The 26759-nt window shown below is 41.0% G+C and overlaps 1 protein-coding gene across 3 annotated transcripts in view; it reads right to left on the bottom strand.

The window, feature by feature from the left end:
• LOC126198433 (phospholipid-transporting ATPase ID) overlaps positions 1-26759 on the bottom strand; it is an 896650-nt gene that overhangs the window by 6784 nt on the left and 863107 nt on the right. For all 3 annotated transcript variants that reach the window (XM_049934743.1, XM_049934741.1, XM_049934742.1), the window contains 3 exons: positions 22203-22306; positions 21661-21792; positions 13923-14071 (listed from right to left, as the gene is read on the bottom strand). In XM_049934743.1, the coding sequence (XP_049790700.1) occupies positions 13923-14071; positions 21661-21792; positions 22203-22306 (385 nt within the window). The remainder of the gene's footprint in view (positions 1-13922; positions 14072-21660; positions 21793-22202; positions 22307-26759) is intronic.

Here is a 26759-nt window from a genome sequence, read left to right as displayed (position 1 = left end):
TGTGTCTTTTATAGTGGCTGCTGGGCCAATATGATATCTGTTCTTTTGAATATGTCCATTCCTTTATATTTAATTTAGAACAAGCACATGCTTTCCCTGTGGTAAATGGATTATCTGACCATGATAAACAACTGATTAACTTACAAAACCTAACAGGGTGTACACTTCAGAAACCATTAAGTAAAAGGGTGAGGGTGCTCAACCCAGTATCTATAGATCACTTCAGAGGAAGTTTAGGAAATGTGAACTGGGAAGATGTATATAATGAGCCAAATGCTGATTATAAATGCAGCATATTTCTTGATAAATTTATATCTCTTTTTGAACATTGTTTTCTAAAGAAAATTACTAAATGTAACACCACAAATTTTTCAAAGAAACCTTGGATTACTACAGGTATTAAAGTGTCTTCAGAAAGAAAAAGAAAACTGTATCAACAGCAAGAACTAGTAAAGATCCAGAAGTAGTTTTACATTATAAAAATTACTGTAACATACTGAGAAAAGTTGTAAGGAAATCAAGAAATTTGTATGTTGGAGAAGAAATTAACAACTCCAGCAATAAAATCAAATCAGTAATGAATGTTGTTAGAAGGGAGACAGGAAAAGTAACCATTGGGGTAGGTAGTATTACTGTTAAAGAGAATGAGACCATCTTAACCAACGGTACACAGATAGACAATGTATTTAACAATCACTTCTTAAGTGTAGGAGAAAAAATTGGTGAGAATAGTGCAAAGGAAAAAGCCAGGCACTACATGGAAGAGTCAGTTTTGAAAAATTTTAGTCACATTAAGTTTCATCTAACAACCTCTTGTGAAATAAGGAACGTTATTAAATCTTTGAAAAATAAATGTTCTGTTGGAGTAGATGACATCTCTAACAAGTTATTAAAACAATGTGGAGCAATTACAGCTGATGTTCTGAGTCACATATGTAATGCATCACTGACTAAGGGTATTCTTCCAGACAGGTTAAAATATGCCATTGTCAGACCTCTCTACAGAAAGGGGGAAACCACAGATATCAATAATTACTGGCTAGTATCCTTGCTTACAGCATTTTCAAAAATCTTTGAGAAAGTAATGTACTCAAGAGTGGTTAGCCATCTCAACAGTAATGGGATGCTTAGTAAATCACAGTTCGGATTTCAGAAATGCTGCTCCACTGAGACAGCAATATACAGTTTTACTGTCCACAAAATAGAGTCTTTAAATAGTAAAATGTCACCACCATAGGAATATTCTGTGACTTATTCAAAGCATCTGATTGTGTGAACCATGACATTATGTTAGAGAAATTACAATTCTATGGTATAAATGGGACAGCATATGAGTGGTTTAAGTCATATCTACAGAACAGGAAGCAAAAAGTCTCTCTATATGCTTCAAGTGATTCAAAGGAGGTTGCCACTTCATCTAAATGGGGTGAAATTACATTAGGTGTTCCACAAGGTTCGATCATGGGTCCACTCCTGTTCTTGATATATGTGAATGACCTCCCTTCTTATGTGAAACAAGATGCTGAACTGACACTGTTTGCTGATGACACAAGCATAATTATTAATCCAGTAAAAGAAAGTCCGATAGAAAATGATACAAATAAGGTCTTTGGAAAAGTTATTAATTGGTTTTCTGCGAATGGGCTTGTTCTGAACTTTGAAAAAACGCAGTACATCCAATTTTCTGCTGCAAATAGTATAATTCCTTCAATAAACATAACACATCAAAAGAAAGTAGCCAGGGTAGAGCATACTAAGTTTTTGGGTGTACATATAGATGAGAATCTTAATTGGAAAATTCATATTTTGGATCCCCTAAAGTGACTAGGTTCGGCAACTTTTGCAATCAGAATAATTGCCAATTTTGAGGATGTAGAAATTAGTAAGCTAACATACTTTGCATACTTCCACTCTCTGATGTCATACAGAATAATATTCTGGGGCAACTCAACACTTAGACAAAAGGTATCCAATGCTCAAAAGAAAGTAGTTAGAGTAATGTGTGGGGTTCATAGTCACACATCTTGTAGCCATCTGTTTAAAAGGTTAGGAATTCTTACAACTGCTTCACAGTACATTTACTCAGTAATGAAATTTTTTCTCAACAACATGGACCAGCTTAAAATCAACAGCGACATTCATGTTTACAATACCAGAAAAAAGAAACACCTACACTATCCTTTACTCAGCCTATCTTTGGCATAGAAAGGGGTAAAATATGCTGCTATAAAACCTTTTGATAAATTATCAGATCAAATAAAATGTCTGACAGGCAGCAGTAATAGTTTCAAAAACAAATTGAAATCATACCTCCTTGACAACTCCTTCTATACCATAGATGAATTCTTGAATATGAGTAAATAAATCTGGAGATATAATATCCATTTAAGGGAATGGGATAGATAATAGAAATATTTAGGTATAACATGATAATGAAAAGAAAAGAAAAAGAAAAGAAAAAGAAAGGGGGGGGGGGGAACTTGTTTCCTGTGTGCATTTCTTATGAATTTGACACGTTCCACATCATAACGGTTTTTCCATCCTATTGATCAATGGAACACGTAACTAACTAACTAACTATCTTAATTCTTACTGACTGCTGGATCAAAATAGTGTCTGTTATTTCGGATTTGTCAAAAATAATCACTTCTCTTGGAAAAAAAAAAGAGTGATAATTCCTAAGACAGCTTTCAGCTGGATAGCAGTCAATTATTTGCATCTGTTAATGCACTATCTCTCAATTTCATCTTTCAAATGACTTTAAAATTGTGGCTGTTCAAGACAGGCAGTAATTCTCTCCACTCTTCATTACAGTAATGAATCTTAATCATGCCTTAAATAATAAAAAATGAATGAGGTGTGTCTGAGAGGATCTCTGCAGAATAATTTCAAGAAAAGATTGATGGTTTGACAGAGACAGCAAGTGTGTCTGGAGTTGTTGGCAATTCAGAGAATGGGCAGCTACAAGATTCCACTGTGAAGGGAAAAAAAATCATGATGGCATGTTTAAATGCCCAAGAGTTTCTCTTGATGAGGAAATTGACAACAGACACTATGCTCATAGGTTCCACATTGTTGCTACTGGTCTTATAACAAAAAAGCATCTTCAAAGTTAATCAATTTCAGTTTGATGGTAAAATGGTTTTGATTGTCTATCAGCAAATGTTATTTGCTTCAGAGGTAAGTTTAGCTTTGTTTAATTCAGCTATATGTGTTATGAATCATTTGTACAATATGCAGAATTGATGTGGAATCAGTTTACAGGCTGTGAATCTTCAAGCATTCACAGTGTATTACTTGACCCATAAAAATGTGGTAATTCAATTGTAACCAAACTGTCTAGCATTAATATTTTGGAAATTTGTGGTAAGTTCCTATGGGACCAAACTGCTGAGGTCATCGGTCCTTAAGCTTACACATTAATCCAACTTAAACTAAGTTACATGATACACACACACACACACACACACACACACACACACACACACACACACACACACTCACACCTGAGTGAGGATTCGAACCTCCAACGTAAGGAGCCGTGCGAACCATGGCGAAACGCCTCAGACTGCGCAGCTACCCTGCATGGCCGTGCACTAGCATTTCAGCTGTAAACCAACCAGCAATCCTCCCAGCAATCTGTAAAGATTGGTGGTAAAGCACTCCTGTACATGTTACGTACCAGTAGGATGAGCCACCTGTGCATGTATTCACAAAAAATTTGTGACAACATCCTTCACAGAAGGCATCATGGTGGCACACATCTACCCGCCTCTGTGGTTTTTCTTCCACTATGATTTTCTGTGTATGCTTATGCAGTTGGCATGCCCTACCATTATACAGAAGCATTTTGCTATCTGACTTTAGAGCTCACTCCAACGCTGGCTCAATGGTTTATGGCCAAAACATTAGCAGAAGACAGTTTTGTTACAGCTGAGTTCCCACAATTCTATGGACCAATTTACACACAGTTAAATGCAACTTATTTTAAACAAAGCTGCTTACTAGCCAATTACAGATAACAGAAGTAAAAAATTAATTCCTTTATATATCAGGCTGCACATTTTTTGTTCTTCTGTGGAACTCAAGGAGCTGCCCAGAAGAAACTTATTACCCTCTGGCACATTTTAACAGTATTTGAATATTAATAAAAAAAGAAAGAAAGGAAGATTGCATTAATTGCTCATTCTATGCTGAAGGCTTGAGTACCAGATCAGGTTATCCTTAGCACTATTATCCACATTTGGGGTCCATTTCCTTTTGAATAGACCCAATCCAGAGGCTGATTATTTGTCTGTATTTAATCTCACTCAAAAGCTGTTTCTGATTCATTCCAAGACCATCGCTCATTTGTAAGTAACATCAAACCATTTCCTGGCAGAAAAAAAAAAAAAAAAAAAAAAAAAAAAAAAAAAAAAAAAAAAAAGCTTCCATTATGCTATTCTCAGGATGTTTTTGGCTCTCGCATTGCAAAGAGCACTGAAACTGCCTGCCTGATGATATTCCTTCATTTTACACAGTAGTGTGTTGAAGTATTATGTAACAGAATATCACTGTTTGATTAATATTAGAGGTCATTTACGAGGCGTGTTTTTTAAGTAAGTACTGTTTTGAAATTAAAAAAAGACGTGCTAAGATACCTCAATTTTATTTTTACATGAAAGCCTGTACCTTAATCTACTTTTCTACATAATTTCAGTCAAAATTGAGGCACTTGTCATAACGTTGTACCAGGTTTTGAATACCCTTCTCATGGAAGTATGCCGCCTGACTTGTTAACCACTGCATCACCACTGCTTTGACTTCGTCATCGTCTTGAAGATGCTGACTTCCCAGGTGTTTCTTCAAGTGCAGGAATAGATGGTAGTCACTGGGCGTAAGATCAGGGCTGTACAGAGGATGATCTAGAGTTTCCCATTGAAAAGATGTGACGAGATCTTTGGTCTGATTCACCACATGCGGACGGGCAATGTCTTCCAGCAAAACGATGCCCTTGATCAACTTCCCACGTCTTTAGTTCTGAATTGAACAGTGCAAATTGTGCAATGTCTTACAGTAAGTTGCTGCATTGATTGTCTCACTAGGCAGAAATTTCACAAACAATACTCCTTTTCTGTCCCAAAAAAACTGTGCACATGATTTTCTGGGCAGAAATTGTTTGCTGAAACTTCACTTTTCTGGGCGAATCTGAATGCCGCCATTCCATGGACTGTTGCTTTGATGCTGGTGTGACGTAGGCCACCCATGTTTCATTGCCCGTAACAGTTTGGCTTAAGAAATCATCACCATCGTTGTGGTACCGCTCGATGAAAGTCAATGCACTGTCTAAACATTTGGTTTTGTGCACATCCGTCAACATTTTTGGTACCCAACGTGCACACAATTTTCGGTAATTCAAGTGCTTGATCACAATGCCATACAAAACACTAAGAGAAAAATTTGGAAAGTCATCCCGCAAGGAGGAAATCATAAAGTGTCTGTTTTCTCTCACGTTGTAGTCCACTTCCTGCACCAAACTTTCATTAACGACCGAAGGACTGTCACTCCATTGTTCATCATGCACATTTGTGCGGTCATCTTTAAGTGCTCTCACCCACTTTCTTAGCATTCCATCACTCATAATGTTTTCTCCATAAACTGCACAGGTCTCACAATTAATATCGATCACTTTTAGGCCTTTAGCAGTAAGAAATCTTATAACAGCCCGTACTTAACAGTCAGCGGGACTCACGATTATCGGAGGCTTCTTAAACACTCAGTACACAACGTAAACAAGGAAGAATCAGACTGTAATGGCATCAGTGCGTAGACAACAGATGTAGGTACCCAGTGTGCATATGCAGAATGCCGACCACAGCGCTGTGGCTGTGGTGTGACAAAACGGTACTTACTTAAAAAACACGCCTCGCATATCAAACAAGAGTAGAAGAGGATCCAATCGCAATCGCAAAAATCCAATTGCAAAAGCTCTGGCAAAACCAGGATGATCTGTTATTTACAGGATACAACTGATGAACATACCCAACATGTTTTGCTTCCACTTACTTAAATATGGACTAGATCAGTTTTTTAGGGAAACATTCCACGTGGGAAAAATATATCTAAAAACACAGATGATGTGACTTACCGAACGAAAGTGCTGGCAGGTCGATAGACACACAATCAAACACACGAAATTCAAGCTTTCGCAACAAACTGTTGCCTCATCAGAAAAGAGGGAAGGAGAGGGAAAGACGAAAGGATGTGGGTTTTAAGGGGAAGGGTAAGGAGTCATTCCAATCCCGGGAGCGAAAAGACTTACCTTAGGGGGAAAAAAGGACAGGTATACACACACGCGCGCGCGCGCGCGCGCGCGCACACGCGCACACACGCACACGCGCACACACGCGCACGCGCACACACACCCATCCGCACATACACAGACACTGCCTGGTCTGTGTATGTGCGGATATATATTATATCTGTGTGTGTGTGTGTGCGTGCGCGTGTATACCAGTCCTTTTTTCCCCCTAAGGTAAGTCTTTCCGCTCCCGGGATTGGAATGACTCCTTACCCTCTCCCTTAAAACCCACATCCTTTCGTCTTTCCCTCTCCTTCCCCTCTTTCCTGATAAGGCAACAGTTTGTTGCGAAAGCTTGAATTTTGTGTGTATGTTTGAGTTTGTTTGTGTGTCTGTCGACCTGCCAGCACTTTCATTTGGTAAGTCACATCATCTTTGTTTTTAGATATATTTTTCCTACGTGGAATGTTTCCCTCTATATATATATATATATATATATATATATATATATATATATATATATATATATATATCTGTGTGTGTGTGTGTATGTGTAAAAACAAAGATGATGTGACTTACCGAACGAAAGCGCTGGCAGGTCGATAGACACACAAACAAACACAAACACACCACAAAATTCAAGCTTTCGCAACAAACTGTTGCCTCATCAGGAAAGAGGGGAAGGAGAGGGAAAGACCAAAGGATATGGGTTTTAAGGGAGAGGGTAAGGAGTCATTCCAATCCCGGGAGCGGAAAGACTTACCTTAGGGGGAAAAAAGGACGGGTATACACTCGCGCACACACACACATATCCATCAACACATATACAGAAACAGACATATTTAAAGACAAAGAGTTTGGGCAGAGATGTCAGTCGAGGCAGAAGTGCAGAGGCAAAGATGTTGTTGAATGACAGGTGAGGTATGAGTGGCGGCAACTTGAAATTAGCGGAGATTGAGGCCTGGTGGATAACGGGAAGAGAGGATATACTGAAGAGCAAGTTCCCATCTCCGGAGTTCGGATAGGTTGGTGTACGAGTGTAGGACATTAAATCTTTGACGAGGGCTGTCCTACACTCGTACTCTCTGCTGGAAGTATCACATTGCCACGAAGAAAAATGATCCTACTCCTACTCCTAATGATCCAACTCCCCAAGACACTATCCAAATTGAACTCTGCCTGGTACAGTTCCGTCCTCCGTCACAGCGGGACCCACCTCCTCTTCCTCAAAATCACCGTCTCCAAACCTTTCAGGAATTTCTGACTTCCAGCCTTGCCTCTCAATCCTTCTTAAAAAACCTTAATCCTACTCCCAACATCACCACTGCTGAAGCCCAGGCTATCCGTGATCTGAAGGCTGACCGGTCCATCATCATCCTTCCAGCGGACAAGGGTTCCACGACCGTGGTACTTGACCGCCGGGAGTATGTGGCTGAGGGACTGCGTCAGCTTTCAGACAACACCACATACAAAGTTTGCCAAGGTAATCCCATTCCTGATGTCCAGGCAGAGCTTCAAGAAATCCTCAGAACCTTAGGCCCCCTGCAAAACCTTTCACCTGACTCAATCAACCTCCTGACCCCACCGACACCCCGCACCCCTACCTTCTACCTTCTTCCTAAAATTCACAAACCCAATCATCACAGCCGCCCCATTGTAGCTGGTTACCAAGCCCCCACCGAACGTATCTCCGCCTACGTAGATCAACACCTTCAACCCATTACATGCAGTCTCCCATCCTTCATCAAAAACACCAACCACTTCCTCGAACGCCTGGAATCCTTACCCAATCCGTTACACCCGGAAACCATCCTTGTAACCATTAATGCCACTTCCTTATACACAAATATCCCGCACGTCCAGGGCCTCGCTGCGATGGAGCACTTCCTTTCATGCCGATCACCTGCCACCCTACCTAAAACCTCTTTCCTCATTACCTTAGCCAGCTTCATCCTGACCCACAACTTCTTCACTTTTGAAGGCCAGAAATACCAACAATTAAAGGTAACAGCCATGGGTACCAGGATGGCCCCCTCATACGCCAACCTATTCGTGGGTCGCTTAGAGGAAGCCTTCTTGGTTACCCAGGCCTGACAACCCAAAGTTTGGTACAGATTTATTGATGACATCTTCATGATCTGGACTCACAGTGAAGAAGAACTCCAGAATTTCCTCTCCAACCTCAACTCCTTTGGTTCCATCAGATTCACCTGGTCTTACTCCAAATCCCATGCCACTTTCCTTGATGTTGACCTCCACCTGTCCAATGGCCAGCTTCACACGTCCGTCCACATCAAACCCACCAACAAGCAACAGTACCTCCATTACGACAGCTGCCACCCATTCCACATCAAACGGTCCCTTCCCTACAGCCTAGGTCTTCGTGGCAAACGAATCTGCTCCAGTCCGGAATCCCTGAAGCATTACACCAACAACCTGACAACAGCTTTCGCATCCCGCAACTACCCTCCCGACCTGGTACAGAAGCAAACAACCAGAGCCACTTCCTCATCCTCTCAAACCCAGAACCTCCCACAGAAGAACCACAAAAGTGCCCCACTTGTGACAGGATACTTTCCGGGACTGGATCAGATTCTGAATGTGGCTCTCCAGCAGGGATACGACTTCCTCAAATCCTGCCCTGAAATGACATTCATCCTTCATGAAATCCTCCCCACTCCACCAAGAGAGTCTTTCCGCCGTCCACCTAACATTCGTAACCTCTTAGTTCATCCCTATGAAATCCCCAAACCACCTTCCCTACCCTCTGGCTCCTACCCTTGTAACCGCCCCCGCTGTAAAACCTGTCCCATGCACCCTCCCACCACCACCTACTCCAGTCCTGTAACCCGGAAGGAGTACACGATCAAAGGCAGAGCCACGTGTGAAAGCACCCATGTGATTTACCAACTGACCTGCCTACACTGTGAAGCTTTCTATTTGGGAATGACCAGCAACAAACTGTCCATTCGCATGAATGGACACAGGCAGACAGTGTTTGTTGGTAATGAGGATCACCCTGTGGCTAAACATGCCTTGGTGCACGGCCAGCACGTCTTGGCACAGTGTTACACCGTCCGGGTTATCTGGATACTTCCCACTAACACCAACCTATCCGAACTCCGGAGATCGGAACTTGCTCTTCAATATATCCTCTCTTCCCGTTATCCACCAGGCCTCAATCTCCGCTAATTTCAAGTTGCCGCCACTCATACCTCACCTGTCATTCAACAACATCTTTGCCTCTGCACTTCTGCCTCGACTGACATCTCTGCCCAAACTCTTTGTCTTTAAATATGTCTGTTTGTGTCTGTATATGTGTGGATGGATATGTGTGTGTGTGTGCGCGCGCGAGTGTATACCAGTCCTTTTTTCCCCCTAAGGTAAGTCTTTCCGCTCCCGGGATTGGAATGACTCCTTACCCTCTCCCTTAAAACCCACATCCTTTGGTCTTTCCCTCTCCTTCCCTCTTTCCTGATGAGGCAACAGTTTGTTGCAAAAGCTTGAATTTTGTGTGTATGTTTGTGTTTGTTTGTGTGTCTACCGACGTGCCAGCGCTTTCGTTTGGTAAGTCACATCATCTTTGTTTTTAGATATATTTTTCCCACGTGGAATGTTTCCCTCTATTAATATATATATATATATATATTATATATATAACATTCCACGTAGGAAAAATATATCTATAAACAATGATGATGTGACATACCAAATGAAAGTGCTGGCAGGTCGACAGACACACAAACATACACACAAAATTCAAGCTTTCGCAACAAACTGTTGCCTCATCAGGAAAGAGGGAAGGAGAGGGAAAGACGAAAGGATGAGGGTTTTAAGGGAGAGGGTAAGGAGTCATTCCAATCCCAGGTAAGTCACATCATCTTTATATATATATATATATATACTTCCAGCTCCACTCCCTCCAAAACCTCATAATTCCAATCAACACAATCTGGAACCACAACACCCTAATTCAGTAGTTAACCTTTCCTCCAAACCTCTCTCCCAATCCGAAACCTCTGTCCTATCCAAAGGCCTCACCTTCAGCACCACTCCCAGATTCAACCAAACAGCCCTTGTCAACGATTTACTGTCCTACACACGTACTTCTGCTGGAAATATCACTTTGCCACGAGGAAAAATGATCCTAATCCTACTCCTAATGATCCAACTCCCCAAGACACCATCCAAATTGAACCCTGCCTGGAACAGTTCCGTCCTCCGTCACAGCGGGACCCACCTTCTCTTCCTCAAAATCACCCTCTCCAAACCTTCCAGGAATTTCTGACTTCCAGCCTTGCCTCTCAGTCCTTCATAAAAAACCTTAATCCTACTCCCAACATCACCACTGCTGAAGCCCAAGCTATCCGTGATCTGAAGGCTGACCGATCCATCGTCATTCTTCCGGGGGACAAGGGTTCCACGACCGTGGTACTTGATCGTCGGGAGTATGTGGCTGAGGGACTGCGTCAGCTTTCAGACAACACCACATACAAAGTTTACCAAGGTAATCCCATTCCTGATGTCCAGGCGGAGCTTCAAGGAATCCTCAGAACCTTAGGCCCCCTGCAAAATCTTTCACCTGATTCCATCAACCTCCTGACCCCACCAACACCCCCCACCCCTACCTTCTACCTAAAATTCACAAAACCAATCATCCCGGCCGCCCCATTGTAGCTGGCTACCAAGCCCCCACAGAACGTATCTCTGCCTACGTAGATCAACACCTTCAACACATTACACGCAGTCTCCCATCCTTCATCAAAGACACCAACCACTTTCTCGAACGCCTGGAATCCTTACCCAATCCGTTACCCCTGGAAACCATCCTTGTACCCATTGATGCCACTTCCTTATACACAAATATTCCGCACGTCCAGGGCCTCGCTGCGATGGAGCACTTCCTTTCACGCCGATCACCTGCCACCCTACCTAAAACCTCTTTCCTCATTACTTTAGCCAGCTTCATCCTGACCCACAACTTCTTCACTTTTGAAGGCCAGACATACCAACAATTAAAGGGAACAGCCATGGGCACCAGGATGGCCCCCTCGTACGCCAACCTATTAATGGGTCGCTTAGAGGAAGCCTTCTTGGTTACCCAGGCCTGACAACCCAAAGTTTGGTACATATTTATTGATGACATCTTCATGATCTGGGCTCACAGTGATGAAGAACTCCAGAATTTCCTCTCCAACCGCAACTCCTTTGGTTCCATCAGATTCACCTGGTCCTACTCCAAATCCCACGCCACTTTCCTTGACGTTGACCTCCATCTGTCCAATGGCCAGCTTCACACGTCCGTCCACATCAAACCCACCAACAAGAAAAAGTACCTCCATTATGACAGCTGCCACCCATTCCACATCAAACGGTCCCTTCCCTACAGCCTAGGTCTTCATGGCAAACAAATCTGCAGTCCGGAATCTCTGAACCATTACACCAACAACCCGACAACAGCTTTCGCATCCCGCAACTACCCTCCTGACCTGGTAGAGAAGCAAATAACCAGAGCCACTTCCTCATCCCCTCAAACCCAGAACCTCCCACAGAAGAACCACAAAAGTGCCCCACTTGTGACAGGATACTTTCCGGGACTGGACCAGACTCTGAATGTGGCTCTCCAGCAGGGATACGACTTCCTCAAATCCTGCCCTGAAATGAGATCCATCCTTCATGAAATCCTCCCCACTCCACCAAGAGTGTCTTTCCGCCGTCCACCTAACCTTCGTAACCTCATAGTTCATCCCTATGAAATCCCCAAACCACCTTCCCTACCCTCTGGCTCCTACCCTTGTAACCGCCCCCGCTGTAAAACCTGTCACATGCACCCTCCCACCACCACCTACTCCAGTCCTGTAACCCGGTAGGTGTACACGATCAAAGGCAGAGCCATGTGTGAAAGCACCCACGTGATTTACCAACTGAGCTGCCGACACTTTGAAGCTTTCCATGTGGGAATGACCAGCAACAAACTGTCCATTCGCATGAATGGACACAGGCAGACAGTGTTTGTTGGTAATGAGGATCACCCTGTGGCTAAACATGCCTTGGTGCACGGCCAGCACATCTTGGCACCGTGTTACACTGTCCGGGTTATCTGGATACTTCCCACTAACACCAACCTGTCAGAACTCCGGAGATGGGAACTTGCTCTTCAGTATATCCTCTCTTCTCGTTATCCGCCAGGCCTCAATCTCCTCTAATTTCAATTTGCCGCCGCTCATACCTCACCTGTCTTTCAACAACATCTTTGCCTCTACTTCCGCCTCGACTGACATCTCTGCCCAAACTCTTTGCCTTTACAAATGTCTGCTTGTGTCTGTGTATGTGCGGATGGATATGTGTGTGTGTGCGCGCGAGTGTATACCTGTCCTTTTTTCCCCCTAAGGTAAGTCTTTCCGCTCCCGGGATTGGAATGACTCCTTACCCTCTCCCTTAAAACCCACATCCTTTCGTCTTTCCCTCGCCTTCCCTCTTTCCTGATGAAGCAACCATTTGTTGCGAAAGCTTGAAATTTGTATGTATGTTTGTGTGTCTATCGACCTGCCAGCACTTTCGTTTGGTAAGTCACATCATCTTTGTTTTTATATATATATTTTTATTATTTAGTAGTTGAACTGATAGATAAAGCAAATTCTCAATTATGTGCAGGCCTGTTACTGCATGGATAACTGAAAATGACAGATAATTAAAAATATACATGTTTTAATGAGAAACTACTAATTGCTCTATTTACAAAACATCCTACATGTCATATGTGAAAGCTCACTAGATTGCTTGCACATTACGTGCCAGAAACAATGGACTGGAAATCATTGAACTTCAGCTCTGAGGGAAAAGTCCATGCACGCATAAAGACAGAAAATTGGCCCTGAATATGTTAAGAGGGTAGATTCCTCATTTTATGTTGTGATGAAATTAGAAACAATGGAAAAATATTTCGGAGATGTCCAGCAGTGGGACTGGGTCCTGCATCATCTGCCGGAAGCAGAATATTCGCACCAAATTATTACTGAATACCCTCTGTGTGTGTGTGTGTGTGTGTGTGTGTTTCCGTATCTCCTCCTAAACCACAAGAGCAATTTCAACCAAACTTTGTACACATGTCCCCTCCTGTCAGGCAACAATCACTGTGGGGGCAAGACCAACCCACCACCATAGTTCGGGAGACATGATGGCATAAACAATTAGATACATGATAAACTGCCATATCATGCATGATGTTTCAGTGTATTACTTATGTGCTACTAACTGTATCCACAATAAATTTTGTAGGCGGTATCCATATATACCACTAAATGCACCTACGAAAGTACCATATTTCATGGTACCACACATAGATCAGGAGATATGATGTATTAAACACTGAGATAAGTGCAAAATGCTACATCATGCATGATGTTTTAGTACATATATTCTTTACCGCTGAGGCACTCCTCTAATCAGGCCAACTTAAGGAAACCCCTAACATTTGGCAAAACTTTTGACAGTTTTCTACTATGCAGTGCAAACAACTGTAGGTGGAAACAAAAACTGCCTATAGAGCTATGAAGAAACGTTGCCATGGAGACATCTACAAAATCACATTGTAGATATGCGAAACAGCTGTGCCTAGCTTGTAAAAAGTGCAAGAACTAACCTGAGCTGTGCAAGGCGTTGCTTCAAGCGTACCCTGTCAGAGAGAGTTGGACGGACGTTCACAAAGTAGAACCTCCAGGCCAGCACAGGAACCATTAATACAGTTACTGTCAGCACCGTAGTGAACCAGAATGTCGCTTCACTCATTGCCTGCAGCAAGGAACAGTTACTTGTAGATTACTACCTCTAAATGTTGAAACAATGTTAATATTAAATGAGAAAGTGCATTATGTACAGAAATAAAAACTCTTTGATTTTAAAAAAAATTCCATTAAGCAAAATAACATAAGAATCAGTGCAGCTAAGTTAGAAAAAAAGCTATACAAGGAAGATGGTACATTATTAATATGAGAACAGTGTGTATTACTTGGCTACAATATTTCTCCTCAGGTTTTCCTATTTCGTTTGAAGCTGTACCTTCTTGTTTTGTACATATTTGTCTTTACGCACAAGTAACAGTTATATGGAAAGACAAGAAGTAACTGTTAATATACATACTAGAAATTCAAAGCACAAAGTCCTCTGTATATGTCTTGAACAAGAAATAAATAATTGTCTAATTGTAAGGTGTCGTTATGTCTGGTCAGTTCTTACCTTCAGGAAGCACAATACTAAGTACAACCAATAAACATCACCTATTACTTCCTTCCTCAGGGAGGCAAGTGGGAGAGATTGGGGAAAGGTTAGTACAGAAGGGCAGGTAACTCAAGATCGTGGAGTGAGTAACCTACCTGTTGGAGGATGAAGGTCTCCCCTCCCTTCTGCTTACAAAGAGAGCTAACTTTTAATCCTCATTTAAAAAATAAAGTTATACAATTAATTATTTGCTATTTTGTCAAAAATTGACATTTTGAGACTGTGGCAGTGCACAAAATACAAGTTACTTCTAGCAAGGAAGATAACAGCAACCAGTCACTGTCATTAATGCTATTTATTTACACTAATCACACAGTTACCAGTTTGAAAGATTCAACTTCAGACAGCTGTTCATATTTACACACATCAAAAGATGTTTTGCAACACCTCGGTTCCCAGAACTCCTGAAGATAGACATTGACTGTGGATACTGTATCACAGACACGGTCCCTTTGACTGTTCGATATGTAAACAACCATGCATGAGCAGCACTTATTAGATGGAGGGGGTCTGACAGCTGATCAGTTCCAGTCATTCCACCAGGAAAGAGGTACAGGAATGGTTCTCGACCAGGGAAGTATCCAGGCATATCAGAGCGAACCAAAGCGATGTTGTTTGGACATGCAAGGAGATACAGAGAGACAGGTACTGTCAATGACATACTTCGCTCAGGCCGCCCGAGGGTTACTACTGCAGTGGATGACCGCTACCTACGGATTATGGCTCGGAAGAACTCTGACAGCAACGCACCATGTTGAATAATGCTTTTCGTGCCGCCACAGGACGTCATGTTATGACTCAAACTGTGCGCAATAGGCTGCATGATGTGCAACTTCACTCCTGACGTCCATGGCAATGTTCATCTTTGCAACCACGACACCATGCAGCGTGGTACAGATGGGCGCAACAACAAGCCGAATGTACCACTCAGGATTGGCATCACATTCTCTTCACTGATAAGTGTCGCATATGCCTTCACCCAGGCAATCATTGGACACGTGTTTGGAGGCAACCCTGTCAAGCTGAACGCCTTAAACAGCGAGGACAGCAAGGTGGAGATTCCCTGTTGTTTTGGGGAGGCATTTATGTGGGGTCGACGTACGCCACTGGTAGCCGTGGAAGGCGCTGTAATGGCTGTACAATGCGTGAATGTCATCCTCCGACCGATAGTGCAACCATATCGGCAGCATATTGGCGAGGCATTCGTCTTCATAGATGTCAATTCGTGTCCCCATTGTGCACATCTTGTGAATGGCTTCCTTCAGGAAAATGACATCACTCGACTAGAGTGGCCAGCATGTTCTCCAGACATGAACCGTATCGAACATGCCTGGGGCAGATTGAAAAGGACTGTTTGTGGTCGACATGACCCACCAACCAGTCTGAGGGATCTAACCCGAATCGCCCTCTGAAGGTCTCACTGTATGGTGGTACAACACGCAATGTGTGGTTTTCATGAGTAATAAAAAGAATGGAAATGTTGTTTATGTTGATCTCTATTCCAATTTTCTGTACAGATTCCGGAACTCTCGGAACTGAGGTGATGCAAAACTTTTTTTTTTAATCTGTGTAGATTCCATTTGTTTCTGTTTACATTAATTGTACACTGTATTTTCCTCCTTAATGCCAAAAGTTCCTTGGAATGGTGGTGCTGTCATATTTCCCTCATATCATTATGTTGGACTGATAACTGATTGGGCAAAAAAACTATAAAACTTTTTTGATGTACAAATACGCAATGTGTTTTATATACTTTTTACCATTACATGAACACAGGCTGCCAACAATGCAACATAATGATGCAGGAATTTCTATGCTGCCGCCGCCACCACCTCAAGGAACTTAAGCCGCAATGGGGGAAAAAAACAGACAACAACAACTGTAATTTAAATGTGAACAGCTGTTTAAAGACAAACCTATCTGTTCAAAATTGGTAAGTGCACTATTTGTTTAATTAAATAATGCCATTAACAGTGGCTGGCTGTTGGTTTCTTCACTGCAAGAATAAACTATTAACTATTTCTTTCTTTTTTCCTAGGTACACGACTGCAATCCTGGTATGCACTGAAATCCTGAGCCCACAATATACAGGAGGCCATTGATAAAATGGAGTGTAGTAGATAAATCACTAGGTCTGGATGGAATTCCAGTTCGATTTTACAAAGAGTACTCTACGGCATTGGTTCCTTACCTAGCTTGCATTTATCATGCAACTCTCGTCCAGCATAAAATCCCAACTGGAAAAAGGCACAGTTGACTCCAGGATATAAGAAAGGTAAAAGACTGGACCTGCAAAATTACAGACCAATATCCCTAACTTTTGTTTGCTGCAGAATCCTTGAACAAATTCTCAGTTCGAATATAATAAATTTTCTTGAGACTGAAATGCTTGTATCCACGAATCAGCACGGTTTTAGGAAGCATCACTTGTGCGACACTCAGCTTGCCCTTTTCCTACATGATATACTCTGAACTATGGATGAAAGGCAACAGCCTTAACCCATATTTCTAGATTTCCAGGAAGCATTTGACACAGCACCCCACAGCAGGCTGTTAACGAAGGTACAAGTACAAAGAATAAGTTCACAGATATGTGTGTGGGTCGAAGACTTCTTAAATAATAGAACCCAGTATGTTGTCCTTGGCGGCGAGCATTCATCAGGGACAAGGGTATCAACACGAGTGCCCCAGGGAAGTGTGATAGGACTGCATTTGTTCTCTATGTACTTAAATGATTTGGTGGACAGAGTGGGTAGCAATCTGCAGTTGTTTGCTGATGTTGCCATGGTGTCAGTAACGTGTCGAAGATGAGTGAGTGTAGGAAGATACAAGATGCCTTAGACAAAACTTCCAGTTGGTGTGATGAATGGCAGCTAGCCCTAAATGTGTAAAAATTTAAGTTAATGCGGATGAGTAGGAAGAACAAACTTGTGAGGTTCGGATGCAGTATTGCTAGTGTCCTGCCTGACACAGTGAAGTTGTTTCAATATCTGGGAATAATGCTGCAAAGTGATACGAGATGGAACAAGCATGTGATAACTGTGGTGGGTAAGGCTAATGGTCGACTTTGGTTTATTGGGATAATTTTAGGAAAGAGTGGGTCTTCTTTAAAGTAAACCGCATATAGGATGCTGAGTAATGCTCGAGTATTTGGAATCCCTACAAGTTCAGATTGAAGGAAGACATCAAAGCAATCCAGAGGCAGGCTCCTAGATCTGTTATCAGTAGGTTCGAACAACATGTAAGCATTACAGAGAAGCTTCGGGAACTCAAAAGGGAATCCCTCGAGGGAAGGCGACTTTCTTTTTGTCAAACACTATTGAGAAAATTTACAGAACCAGTATCTGGAGCATACTGCCAAACGATTCTACAGCCACCCAACATACATTGGCATAAGGATCATGAAGATAAGATATGAAAAATTAGGGCTCACATAGAGGCATATACACAGTCATTTTTCCCTTGCTTTGTCTGCGAGTGGAACTGGAAAAGAAATGACTAGCAGTGGCAGAGGGCACCCTCCTACCATGCACCACATGTGACTTGCAGAGTATCTATGTAGATGTAGATGCATTGTGTAGTAACACATTTCCTGCATTTGAAGGGGAACAGCACAGCAGCAATCCATGTTGTGATGGTGGAAGGGTACAACAACGATGCACCATCAAATGTCAAGTCTCAATTGCAAAGAATGAATTGTCGGTTTCTCTCTCCTTGAAGAAATGTGAGACCTAGCACTCAAAGACCAGCATATCGCAGTCAAGGCAATAGTAGAAGAAATGAAAATCAGTCAGAGATCAGTTTTCAATAAGTTGCATAATATTTTGAAACTACAATGGTTGCCGCTCACTGGGTTCTGCAACTGCTCACACCCATTCAACTCATTCAACACGACTGTTGAATTGAGGTAACATTGCAACTGCATGAAGTCGATTGAGATTACTTCTTTAATCACTAAGGATGAGTGGTGTGTGGTATTACTATGAACCCGAGACAAAGGAGTAAAATAAGCAGTGGAGGGAGGGGGGGGGAAGGGAAGGGTGACACTGAGTGACTTTTGGGACTGCCATGGCAGAGTACCAACAGATTACGCTCAGAAGGGACAAACCATCACAGGAGCGTATTGCAAAAATCTCCTGGCGAGGTTATGGGAAGCTGTCCTGACAAACTGTCACGGCAAACTGACTGTTGGCGTGTTCTTACTCCACAACAATCTCCCAGCTTATCGGGCACAGGACACCGACTGCTTCTTTGGGTTATCAAACTCCTAAATTCTCCTGATATGATACCCAGTCACCCATTCCTCTTTCCTCAAGTAGAAAAACCATTGTGTGTTGAGCATTTCCAGAATGACAAACAGGTGATTTTTTGGGTAAAAGGTTTCCAGAATAGTCAAAATTCAGAGTTCTACAACTAAGGTGTCGGCCAAATCATACATTGTTGGGAAATAAATGTAACATTGTAGGCTGGAATAAGTAGACAAGGATTGATATCATTAGCACATTTCATGGATGCAACTTTATAGTTCCAAGGTCATAAATAATGCTTTATGAATACTCGTTGTATCTATCAGCAATACTTGTAATTTCACCTCCATAAGGTGAACACTGGCCAGACATTTTGTCTCCGTATAAGTTTACCGTTCTCAAGTGAGTTTTCCTTTTGAAGAAAAAAAATGTAGACCCAGTGGAGTCTGCATTTAATTTGACGCATTAGACTTGAAGGCTGGAATCAACCACTGCACACAGGAACATAGCACTACGAGAAAGACTAACATGCTGTAAGAATGCTTAGTAGTAAATTTTAGAATCACACTAATATCATCACTGAACTCTGTTCTAGATATGCACACTAATCTCGCTGAAGTTACAGTGAAGCTGCTATTAAATAAATTTATTCTAAGTTATTTTGTTTCATTTCATTCTTGTATATTTTCTGGTTATTTCCAGAATCTGAAGTCTGAGAAAGAAAATTTTGCAATACAGAGTGTAAATGATAACTGTTTACAATGAATCACAGTGATGTAGGCAAAGCTGAGGGTAACAATTTTATACAGGACACTTATGGTCCATCATGTCAGTAAAGTAGCTCAAACTGCCCTACAAAAACTACCTAAGTGACAGCGCAAATGCTTCACCTGAGACTTTCATATTCTCTCACTCTCTACATACAAACTATTTGTACTAAGAAAACATGAATAGGACCTTTTTTTACAGGTAATTTAATTTTGTACTGGGATATGTTTCCACAAGAGGCTGCTGTTTTCGAGTTATTCACGAAAAACATATGAAAGTTACTGCCAGACTTACACGTAATGTTGAGTACAATCAAATGAAAACAATCAATTGAATTGCTTGTTGGAAAACTACTGTCTCATTTGGTTGTAGCATTACGCATTTGTTGAATTATTCATTCATTCTTTTGAGTGAAACCAGTCTGTAGGAGCAACCTAATGAAAACAGTTGATGCAATATGTTGGTGTTTTGCATACTGATGGTTCTTCATTCTCTCTTTTCAAGTGAAATCAGTCTTTAGTTTTATGTCAGTTGAAGCATGTATTCATTCATTCATTCAACTGAGACCACTGTTTAGCACCTGCCTATCTTGGATGTCTTGGTTAGATGAAAGAATGATTTTTCTCTGGGGCTTTCAGTTTATCGTAAGCCCATTCGTACAGATTCATATTTGCAGGCATCAAATTATCAAAAATTTTATTACCATCTTGAAAAAAGAAGTTAAGCTAAATAATTAATTTTTTGTAAGTTTTCAGGTACATGGCTGCAGTACTGGAACACAACGAAATTCCTGTGACACAGTACCAGAGCATGCTGCAACATGAGCGAAAGCACAATAGCACAGCCCATTGATGAAGTGGAGTGTCGTGCAGTTTTTTCCCCCTTTGCAGCATCAGAAATGTTGGAGCTGTGTGAAGCCGACCCACATAGTGAGAGAAGTTGCCAGGATTCACCTTACATAGCTAAAACATTTCCATTGCTGTTGAAAACTAATCATCACATGATAATCTACTGTATTGACAGGCCTGTGTTATTTCATTTTGGCTCATTTATCAAAAAGTGAAGATACTGTAGTGTAAGGATTTCAATGTGTACCAGTACTGCAGAAGTGTACCTGCAAACAAACAAAAAATTAACTATATAACTTTACGCATGTCAGGTGATAATTAAAACTTTATGACTACCTCTGTTATAGTTTATGCTCTTTCTCGATTCATAGTCTACAGTCCCGAGCAGTGCTAGCTCTCATCACAATGATTAAAAGATCCTTTTTCGTTTTTTTGCATCAGTTTTGTTGGAACAGTATTCAAATCAAAGTTATGTAAGCTTCTACAGCTGCTGGAATGTTCTCCAAGGTGACTGGCTACCAACTGATGAAGATGTGTATGCAGCAGGCATAAGCTGGCCTCATTCATTTTAGAATGCATATTTACATCCGTATCTACACTCTACAGACTGCTATAAGTGCATGGCAAAGGGTACTTTCCACTGTACCACATATTAACATTTCTTTCCACTCTATGTGCTTATGGAGCATGGGAAGAGTGAGTGCTTATATGTCTCTGTACATGGTGTTATTCGTCTAATATGGCCTTCACTCCATAGTGTAGGACTGAAACAGCAGTATGTTCTTAATATGTAAAAGTTGAATCATCATCACTACTTACCTCAAGTTGGCAGCACAGGAGAAAGGAGACTTCTATTATGCTAGGTTATGTTTCCTTATGGGGGCAAGGCAAAAAATTCTGTCTAACAAACATTGCTACAGTGTGACATGTTGCATATGTGGTTCAACTGCCCACTGGATAACTCTCAGATTAAAAACCAAATGGTCAAGGATGCAAACCGAGTCAGATTGTTTATCTCCAAATTTATTTATACATAAGGAGACTAGGACAAAAAATAAGTCCATTTTTCACCCAGATAACAGTCTTTCATTGCCACACCAAGAGCTCCTCACTTTGCTCTTGCACTGTTATTACACAGCCAACATGAATGACCACTGAATATTTTTTATCCATTTCTTAATAGCTCTCATGAAAAATTATTTTTACTGGCTAAGCATAATTACTGAGAATCATACTGTACCATAGTGAGAGATCCAACGTAGCTCCCACCAATGACGTAATTGTAAAAGTATTGTAAAATAAAGTACCACACCAGGGATCCCCACACCATGATGTGGTTGAACACTGTCCAGTAAGCAGTATCTAAGGCAATCTGAAAAGGAAAGGAAGCACACAGTCACTTTTTAAGGAACCATCAATGAGCTGAATTTAAAGTCCAAGGACTACAGCTACAAAAAAGTAATAAAACTAATGAGCTATAGAAATCTGAATTACTGGAGGCTGGACAAGTGTCCTAGGTTGTTGGAGCTCCAATTCTGCTGTAATGATACAGTAATACCTATTCCAACAATGAAAAGTCCAGATTGGAGTAACCACTACCCTATTCATGTTATTATTGTAATACATGTTATATGTCCACCACTCATCATTGAGTAATTTCACATTTGAATAGTATTCCAATATCTTCTTAAATGCAAATAGCTTTGAAAATTACCTTCACTATCCAATAAATGTGTATAAATCGATTTTGAAAGATAAACTATTATATTAGTCTCAACTCACCTGTGCTGTGACCACAATAACAAGGTCTGTGGCAACAACACTCCCAAGGAGCATGTGATCTGACAGTACATAACCATTTGGTGAAACACCATCTTTGTACGTACCTGAAACAAAGCACAAAATCAAGTTCAGCACTGAAACTGACTTCTTATAAGAAAATGACACTTTCTTCCACGTTTGATCAAGCATTCTTCTCATATGAACATAAATATTTTTCTTCCAGGTTTGATCAATGCATTAAACTGTTAATTCGTAACAAGGAGCACACACTCAACTCACCATAATTTTAACAGAGAGAATTAATGAACTTGAACTTGTTGACTGAAGTCTAACTAAAAAAGCTATACCTGCACACACAATTTCAATGATAAAAAGGAACAAAGTCAATCTTATCTAAAATTGCATGGTCTCCTAGTTTCACTCAAGTTCATCATAAATTGAAGATACTGCAGATTTAGTCAAATGTGAAACATTCTATTAAAACAGAAGTACATACCATGTATGAGCCATTCAGCATAGTAGCACATTTACAACTTCTCCATAAAATTTTAAGGAACAAGTTTCACATTTCACAGAATCATAAAATCCACACCATGTTTGTCTCATACAGATTTAAAACAGAGACACCATACAGAGTGAGTGCTTGAGGTACCTAGATCTTGTGGACACGATCAAAGAAAACAACAGAGCAACCATAGGAGACCCCCCCTGTTAAGACCCATCTGCATTGTTGTTGTTGTTGTTGTTGTTTTCTGCTGCTGCTGCTGCTGCTGCTGCTGCTAGGTGAAAGTACCTGGCACATTAGGTGAGCAGCAACATTCAATTCTCTGTTTCCAACTTTTTGGGTTTGCAGCTGAGATGTAATTTTTTTTCTATTCTTTGCATGATATTTCACCAACTTCCCTAGTTGTCTTATCATGGTTTGAGCACTGGTTTCATTGTGGGCTGCTTGGACTTCTACCAAATTGAATGGTATACACTGTGTGCCACTCTAGCTATGGTTTCCTACACCTTAATGGAAGGGTGGGGAGAGAGTGGAGTCAACAGGAATTAAAAGCCAGTACAGAAGCTATGCGAAAACATGGATACCTGGAGGAGGATAGTGGAAGACAATATCCTTAAAAAAATCTAATAGTTACTTATCTATGAGCAGAGAGAGAGATTGCTTAAGTTGTTTGGAAAATCAATCAATCAAAGTGAGTGCAGTATCCCATTCTTAGCTTAAACTGCTCCTGTTGATTAAACTACACACCACTCTACTTTTGATGATCTTTATTACACTGTCCTAGAAATTCATCACCTGCATCATTATGCTAGTTGGAAAAACATTGTGAAAATGTTTGCAGCCCCACCAATTCCTTGTCAAAATGTGGCTCGAGTGACATATATTACAGTTAATTTTGATACGGTTTCTCTCTTCACGGCAATCCAAGTATAAAAGTCACAATGGAAATAGAACAAGAGGGTTTCTAGGGGACAGTGTCTACACGAGGCCCACCCATATCAACCTCTTATCTACAGGCCATGAGTCATCCCCACCCATTACAGAGAAGCTCCATACTTAGCACACTGGTCCACAGAACATGTACGCTCTCTGATAAAGAGTGCCCTGCGAAAGAACATAAGACTTCTGACAGAAGTTTTTAAAACTAATGTGTACTCAAAATAATATATTGAACATGTCCTACAATGCAAACTGACACTGCCAACAAAAGGAGATGATACCAATGAACAAAAAGCCAGAATCTTATGGTACCTTTTCCAGGAAGATAATGAAAATACTTTGAAAATATGGTTAAAATTTATACATCAATCATTCAAACAAAACTAAAAATTCTACTATGTTATGTGAAATATAATGTAGGACTCCAAGAACTAGGAGAATACTACAAACTGTGCGAATGTGGCAGGTCGTACATTGAAAAATTATAAGAACTTTTGAACAAAGACATTAAGCACAAAAGGATTAGATCCAACTTGAGCAACCAACTATATTAGTTGTCACTGAATACTGCCTGACCTGTGTGGATAACATGAAATCTGAAAATACCAACATTGTTGTGCAGTTGACATACTTGTGGGACAATCTAACAAAAGATGCAACTGAGATTTGAGTGGCCTGTAATTTAATCAACAAGAATAAGGCTTTGGCTTAAGCAAAACATTGTATCTAGCACATAATGTGCTTCAATCAGATAAGGAAACATTTCAATGCTCTCTCGCCATCTGTTTTGAGTTTCTGTGAGTCTGTTTTATTGTTTAATCATGCCACGAAACATTCCCAAGGGCAGTGTTTGGTTTGCATAAAAAATGCGAGAAACAAAATCCGCTCTTGATGCCTGATGAGAACAACTTGGGATGTTGTTCAAGTATTGTGGAAAGGGCAAATAACCTGTCTGCAAGACCAAAAAACTTTTAAATCATGAGTTCTGCTGAAGAAGGATCACACTCAACTTCTTGTTTATGTGCATATCCACTGTTCAACAACTCCTCTAGAAATTGTCTTTGCTCATCTCATTGTTTATTAATAATTATGTGTGTATGAAAATGTATGGAGCCATGAAAAGGCAGGCAGAATATCAACAAACTGCTTGGCTGCCAGATAGAAATCACCACCTCAAAGCTGACATTCAACTCCACTGGCACAGTACTATAAGATAGGCTTTGAACATCATGGAGCACCTCACAGTTAGATCTGTTCCACACATTCACAGTGAGGAGACCCTCAATGATGTATAACTTGTCATAAAACAACAATATATAATACATATTTAAAAGAAGGGGATGTGCTACTGACCCTTCCACATATCCTAACTGAAATGGTCCTCCTCATCAATGTGAAATAAAAATTCAAACTCCCATGGCTTGGCACCTCTTCTGCTTGGTGAGCAATGATCTGCTCTCATACATGTATTTTATCTCATACATGTATTTTACCTGGATTTTCCTTGTGTGTTTATTAATGTAAAGAAAAAACATTATACCAGAATGGAGGCCACCATCTTCCAACACAAATATGTTCTGAACTAGCTGAGTACCTGGGTACCGTATTTACTCGAATCTAAGCCGCACTCGAATCTAAGCCGCACCTGAAAAATGAGATTCGAAATTCAAGGGGAGAGAAAAGTTTTAGGCCGCACCTCCAAATCGAAACAAAGTTGGTCCATTGTAATATGAACCCAATTTAGGTTGAATGAATGACAATATAGCTACAGTAGTTTGGTTCGAGTCATAAGCTAAGCAGTTAAGCTTTACCAGGTAGCCATTGCTATGTGTCAGGCGCTCCGTCCGTATTTATACGGGTACCCTTCCTTTTTCACGTGCTTCGTCTGGTTTGAATCGATTGTTTATTTTGCTTTGATCTGATAAGTGCCATTTTCTTTGTTATAGGCGTTTACGTCACTCTAAGCTGAAAATGCATTTCTGTACTGTGTCATGCATTGATTGTCGCATTCTGATAGTGCGTGTTTACGGCCTGTCGCCGCTTCTTTAGTACATCAAATTCTGCACAGAAATTAGAGTCATCTTAGATTTAAAAATATAGTCAGTTGCCGTGCTTCATTTCTGACTGTATCACTATTAGGCATAAGAATAATACGAATATAAACATGACACGATATGTATATCCTTCCACATTTTCTGTTGTGTCACTCTAGTTTCGTAGTTTATTAGGCAGACAGGATTTAAATGAGATAGCAGCAAACACAAAAGAATACATGGCAAAATGTTTATATTCGTATTATTCTTATGGTGAAGAGAATACTACATGTGATTCACATTTCATCAGGTTCCTATTAGCAACAATCTCTTCTCACAGGCAGAAAAAATTCAGAATGTAGAGTTGGCCATATTGACAAACATCCCAAACAGTCTTGCCAGTCAGATTTTCGTAGTATATTGAAATTCTGCTACATTCGAAGATAAACAATACGGAATTTGTATTTCCTTCGTTGGATAATGTATGAAAATGCACTGGTCGAAACTCGGGGCGGAGAAAGAAAGCTCGTCTTCCACCTTCTTTTTAAAATTTATTTACTGACGCAGAGGTTTCGGCGCCAGTATTTATCTTTGTGCCTAAAAAGCATGCCTGTGGAGCGCTACATATATATTCAGTGGCAGAAGTTAGTTGTGGCGGCACCTACCAACATTTTTCAGAACTTCCGCTTGCTTTGCACTCTATTCTAAGCCGCAGGCAGTTTTTTGGATTACAAAAACCGGAAAAAAAGTGCGGCTTAGATTCGAGTAAATATGGTATATATTTATTACAGTTCTATTAGTCCACCTCCTCCTTCCCCCCTGTCTATCTCCTTCTACCTATTCTCTGTACCCATCTCCTCTGCCCCCTCCCCACCCACTCTGTCATCTCCTCCTGACCCTATCTCCATCCATCTACTACCCCCTTCCTCTCTTTGTCTATCTGCTCTGTCCATCTCCTTGCATCCCTCCGTGTCCTATCTCCTCCTCTTTCCTTCCTCTGTCCTCCTCTCTCTCTCTCTCTCTCTCTCTCTCTCTCTCTCTCTCTCTCTCTCACCCCACCCAACACACACACACACACAC

This window comes from Schistocerca nitens, chromosome 8 (assembly GCF_023898315.1).
Source record: "Schistocerca nitens isolate TAMUIC-IGC-003100 chromosome 8, iqSchNite1.1, whole genome shotgun sequence".
NCBI lineage: Eukaryota > Metazoa > Arthropoda > Insecta > Orthoptera > Acrididae > Schistocerca > Schistocerca nitens.
The sequence above is the reverse complement of the archived record's forward strand: the minus strand, read 5'-3'. Positions and strand labels throughout refer to the sequence as shown.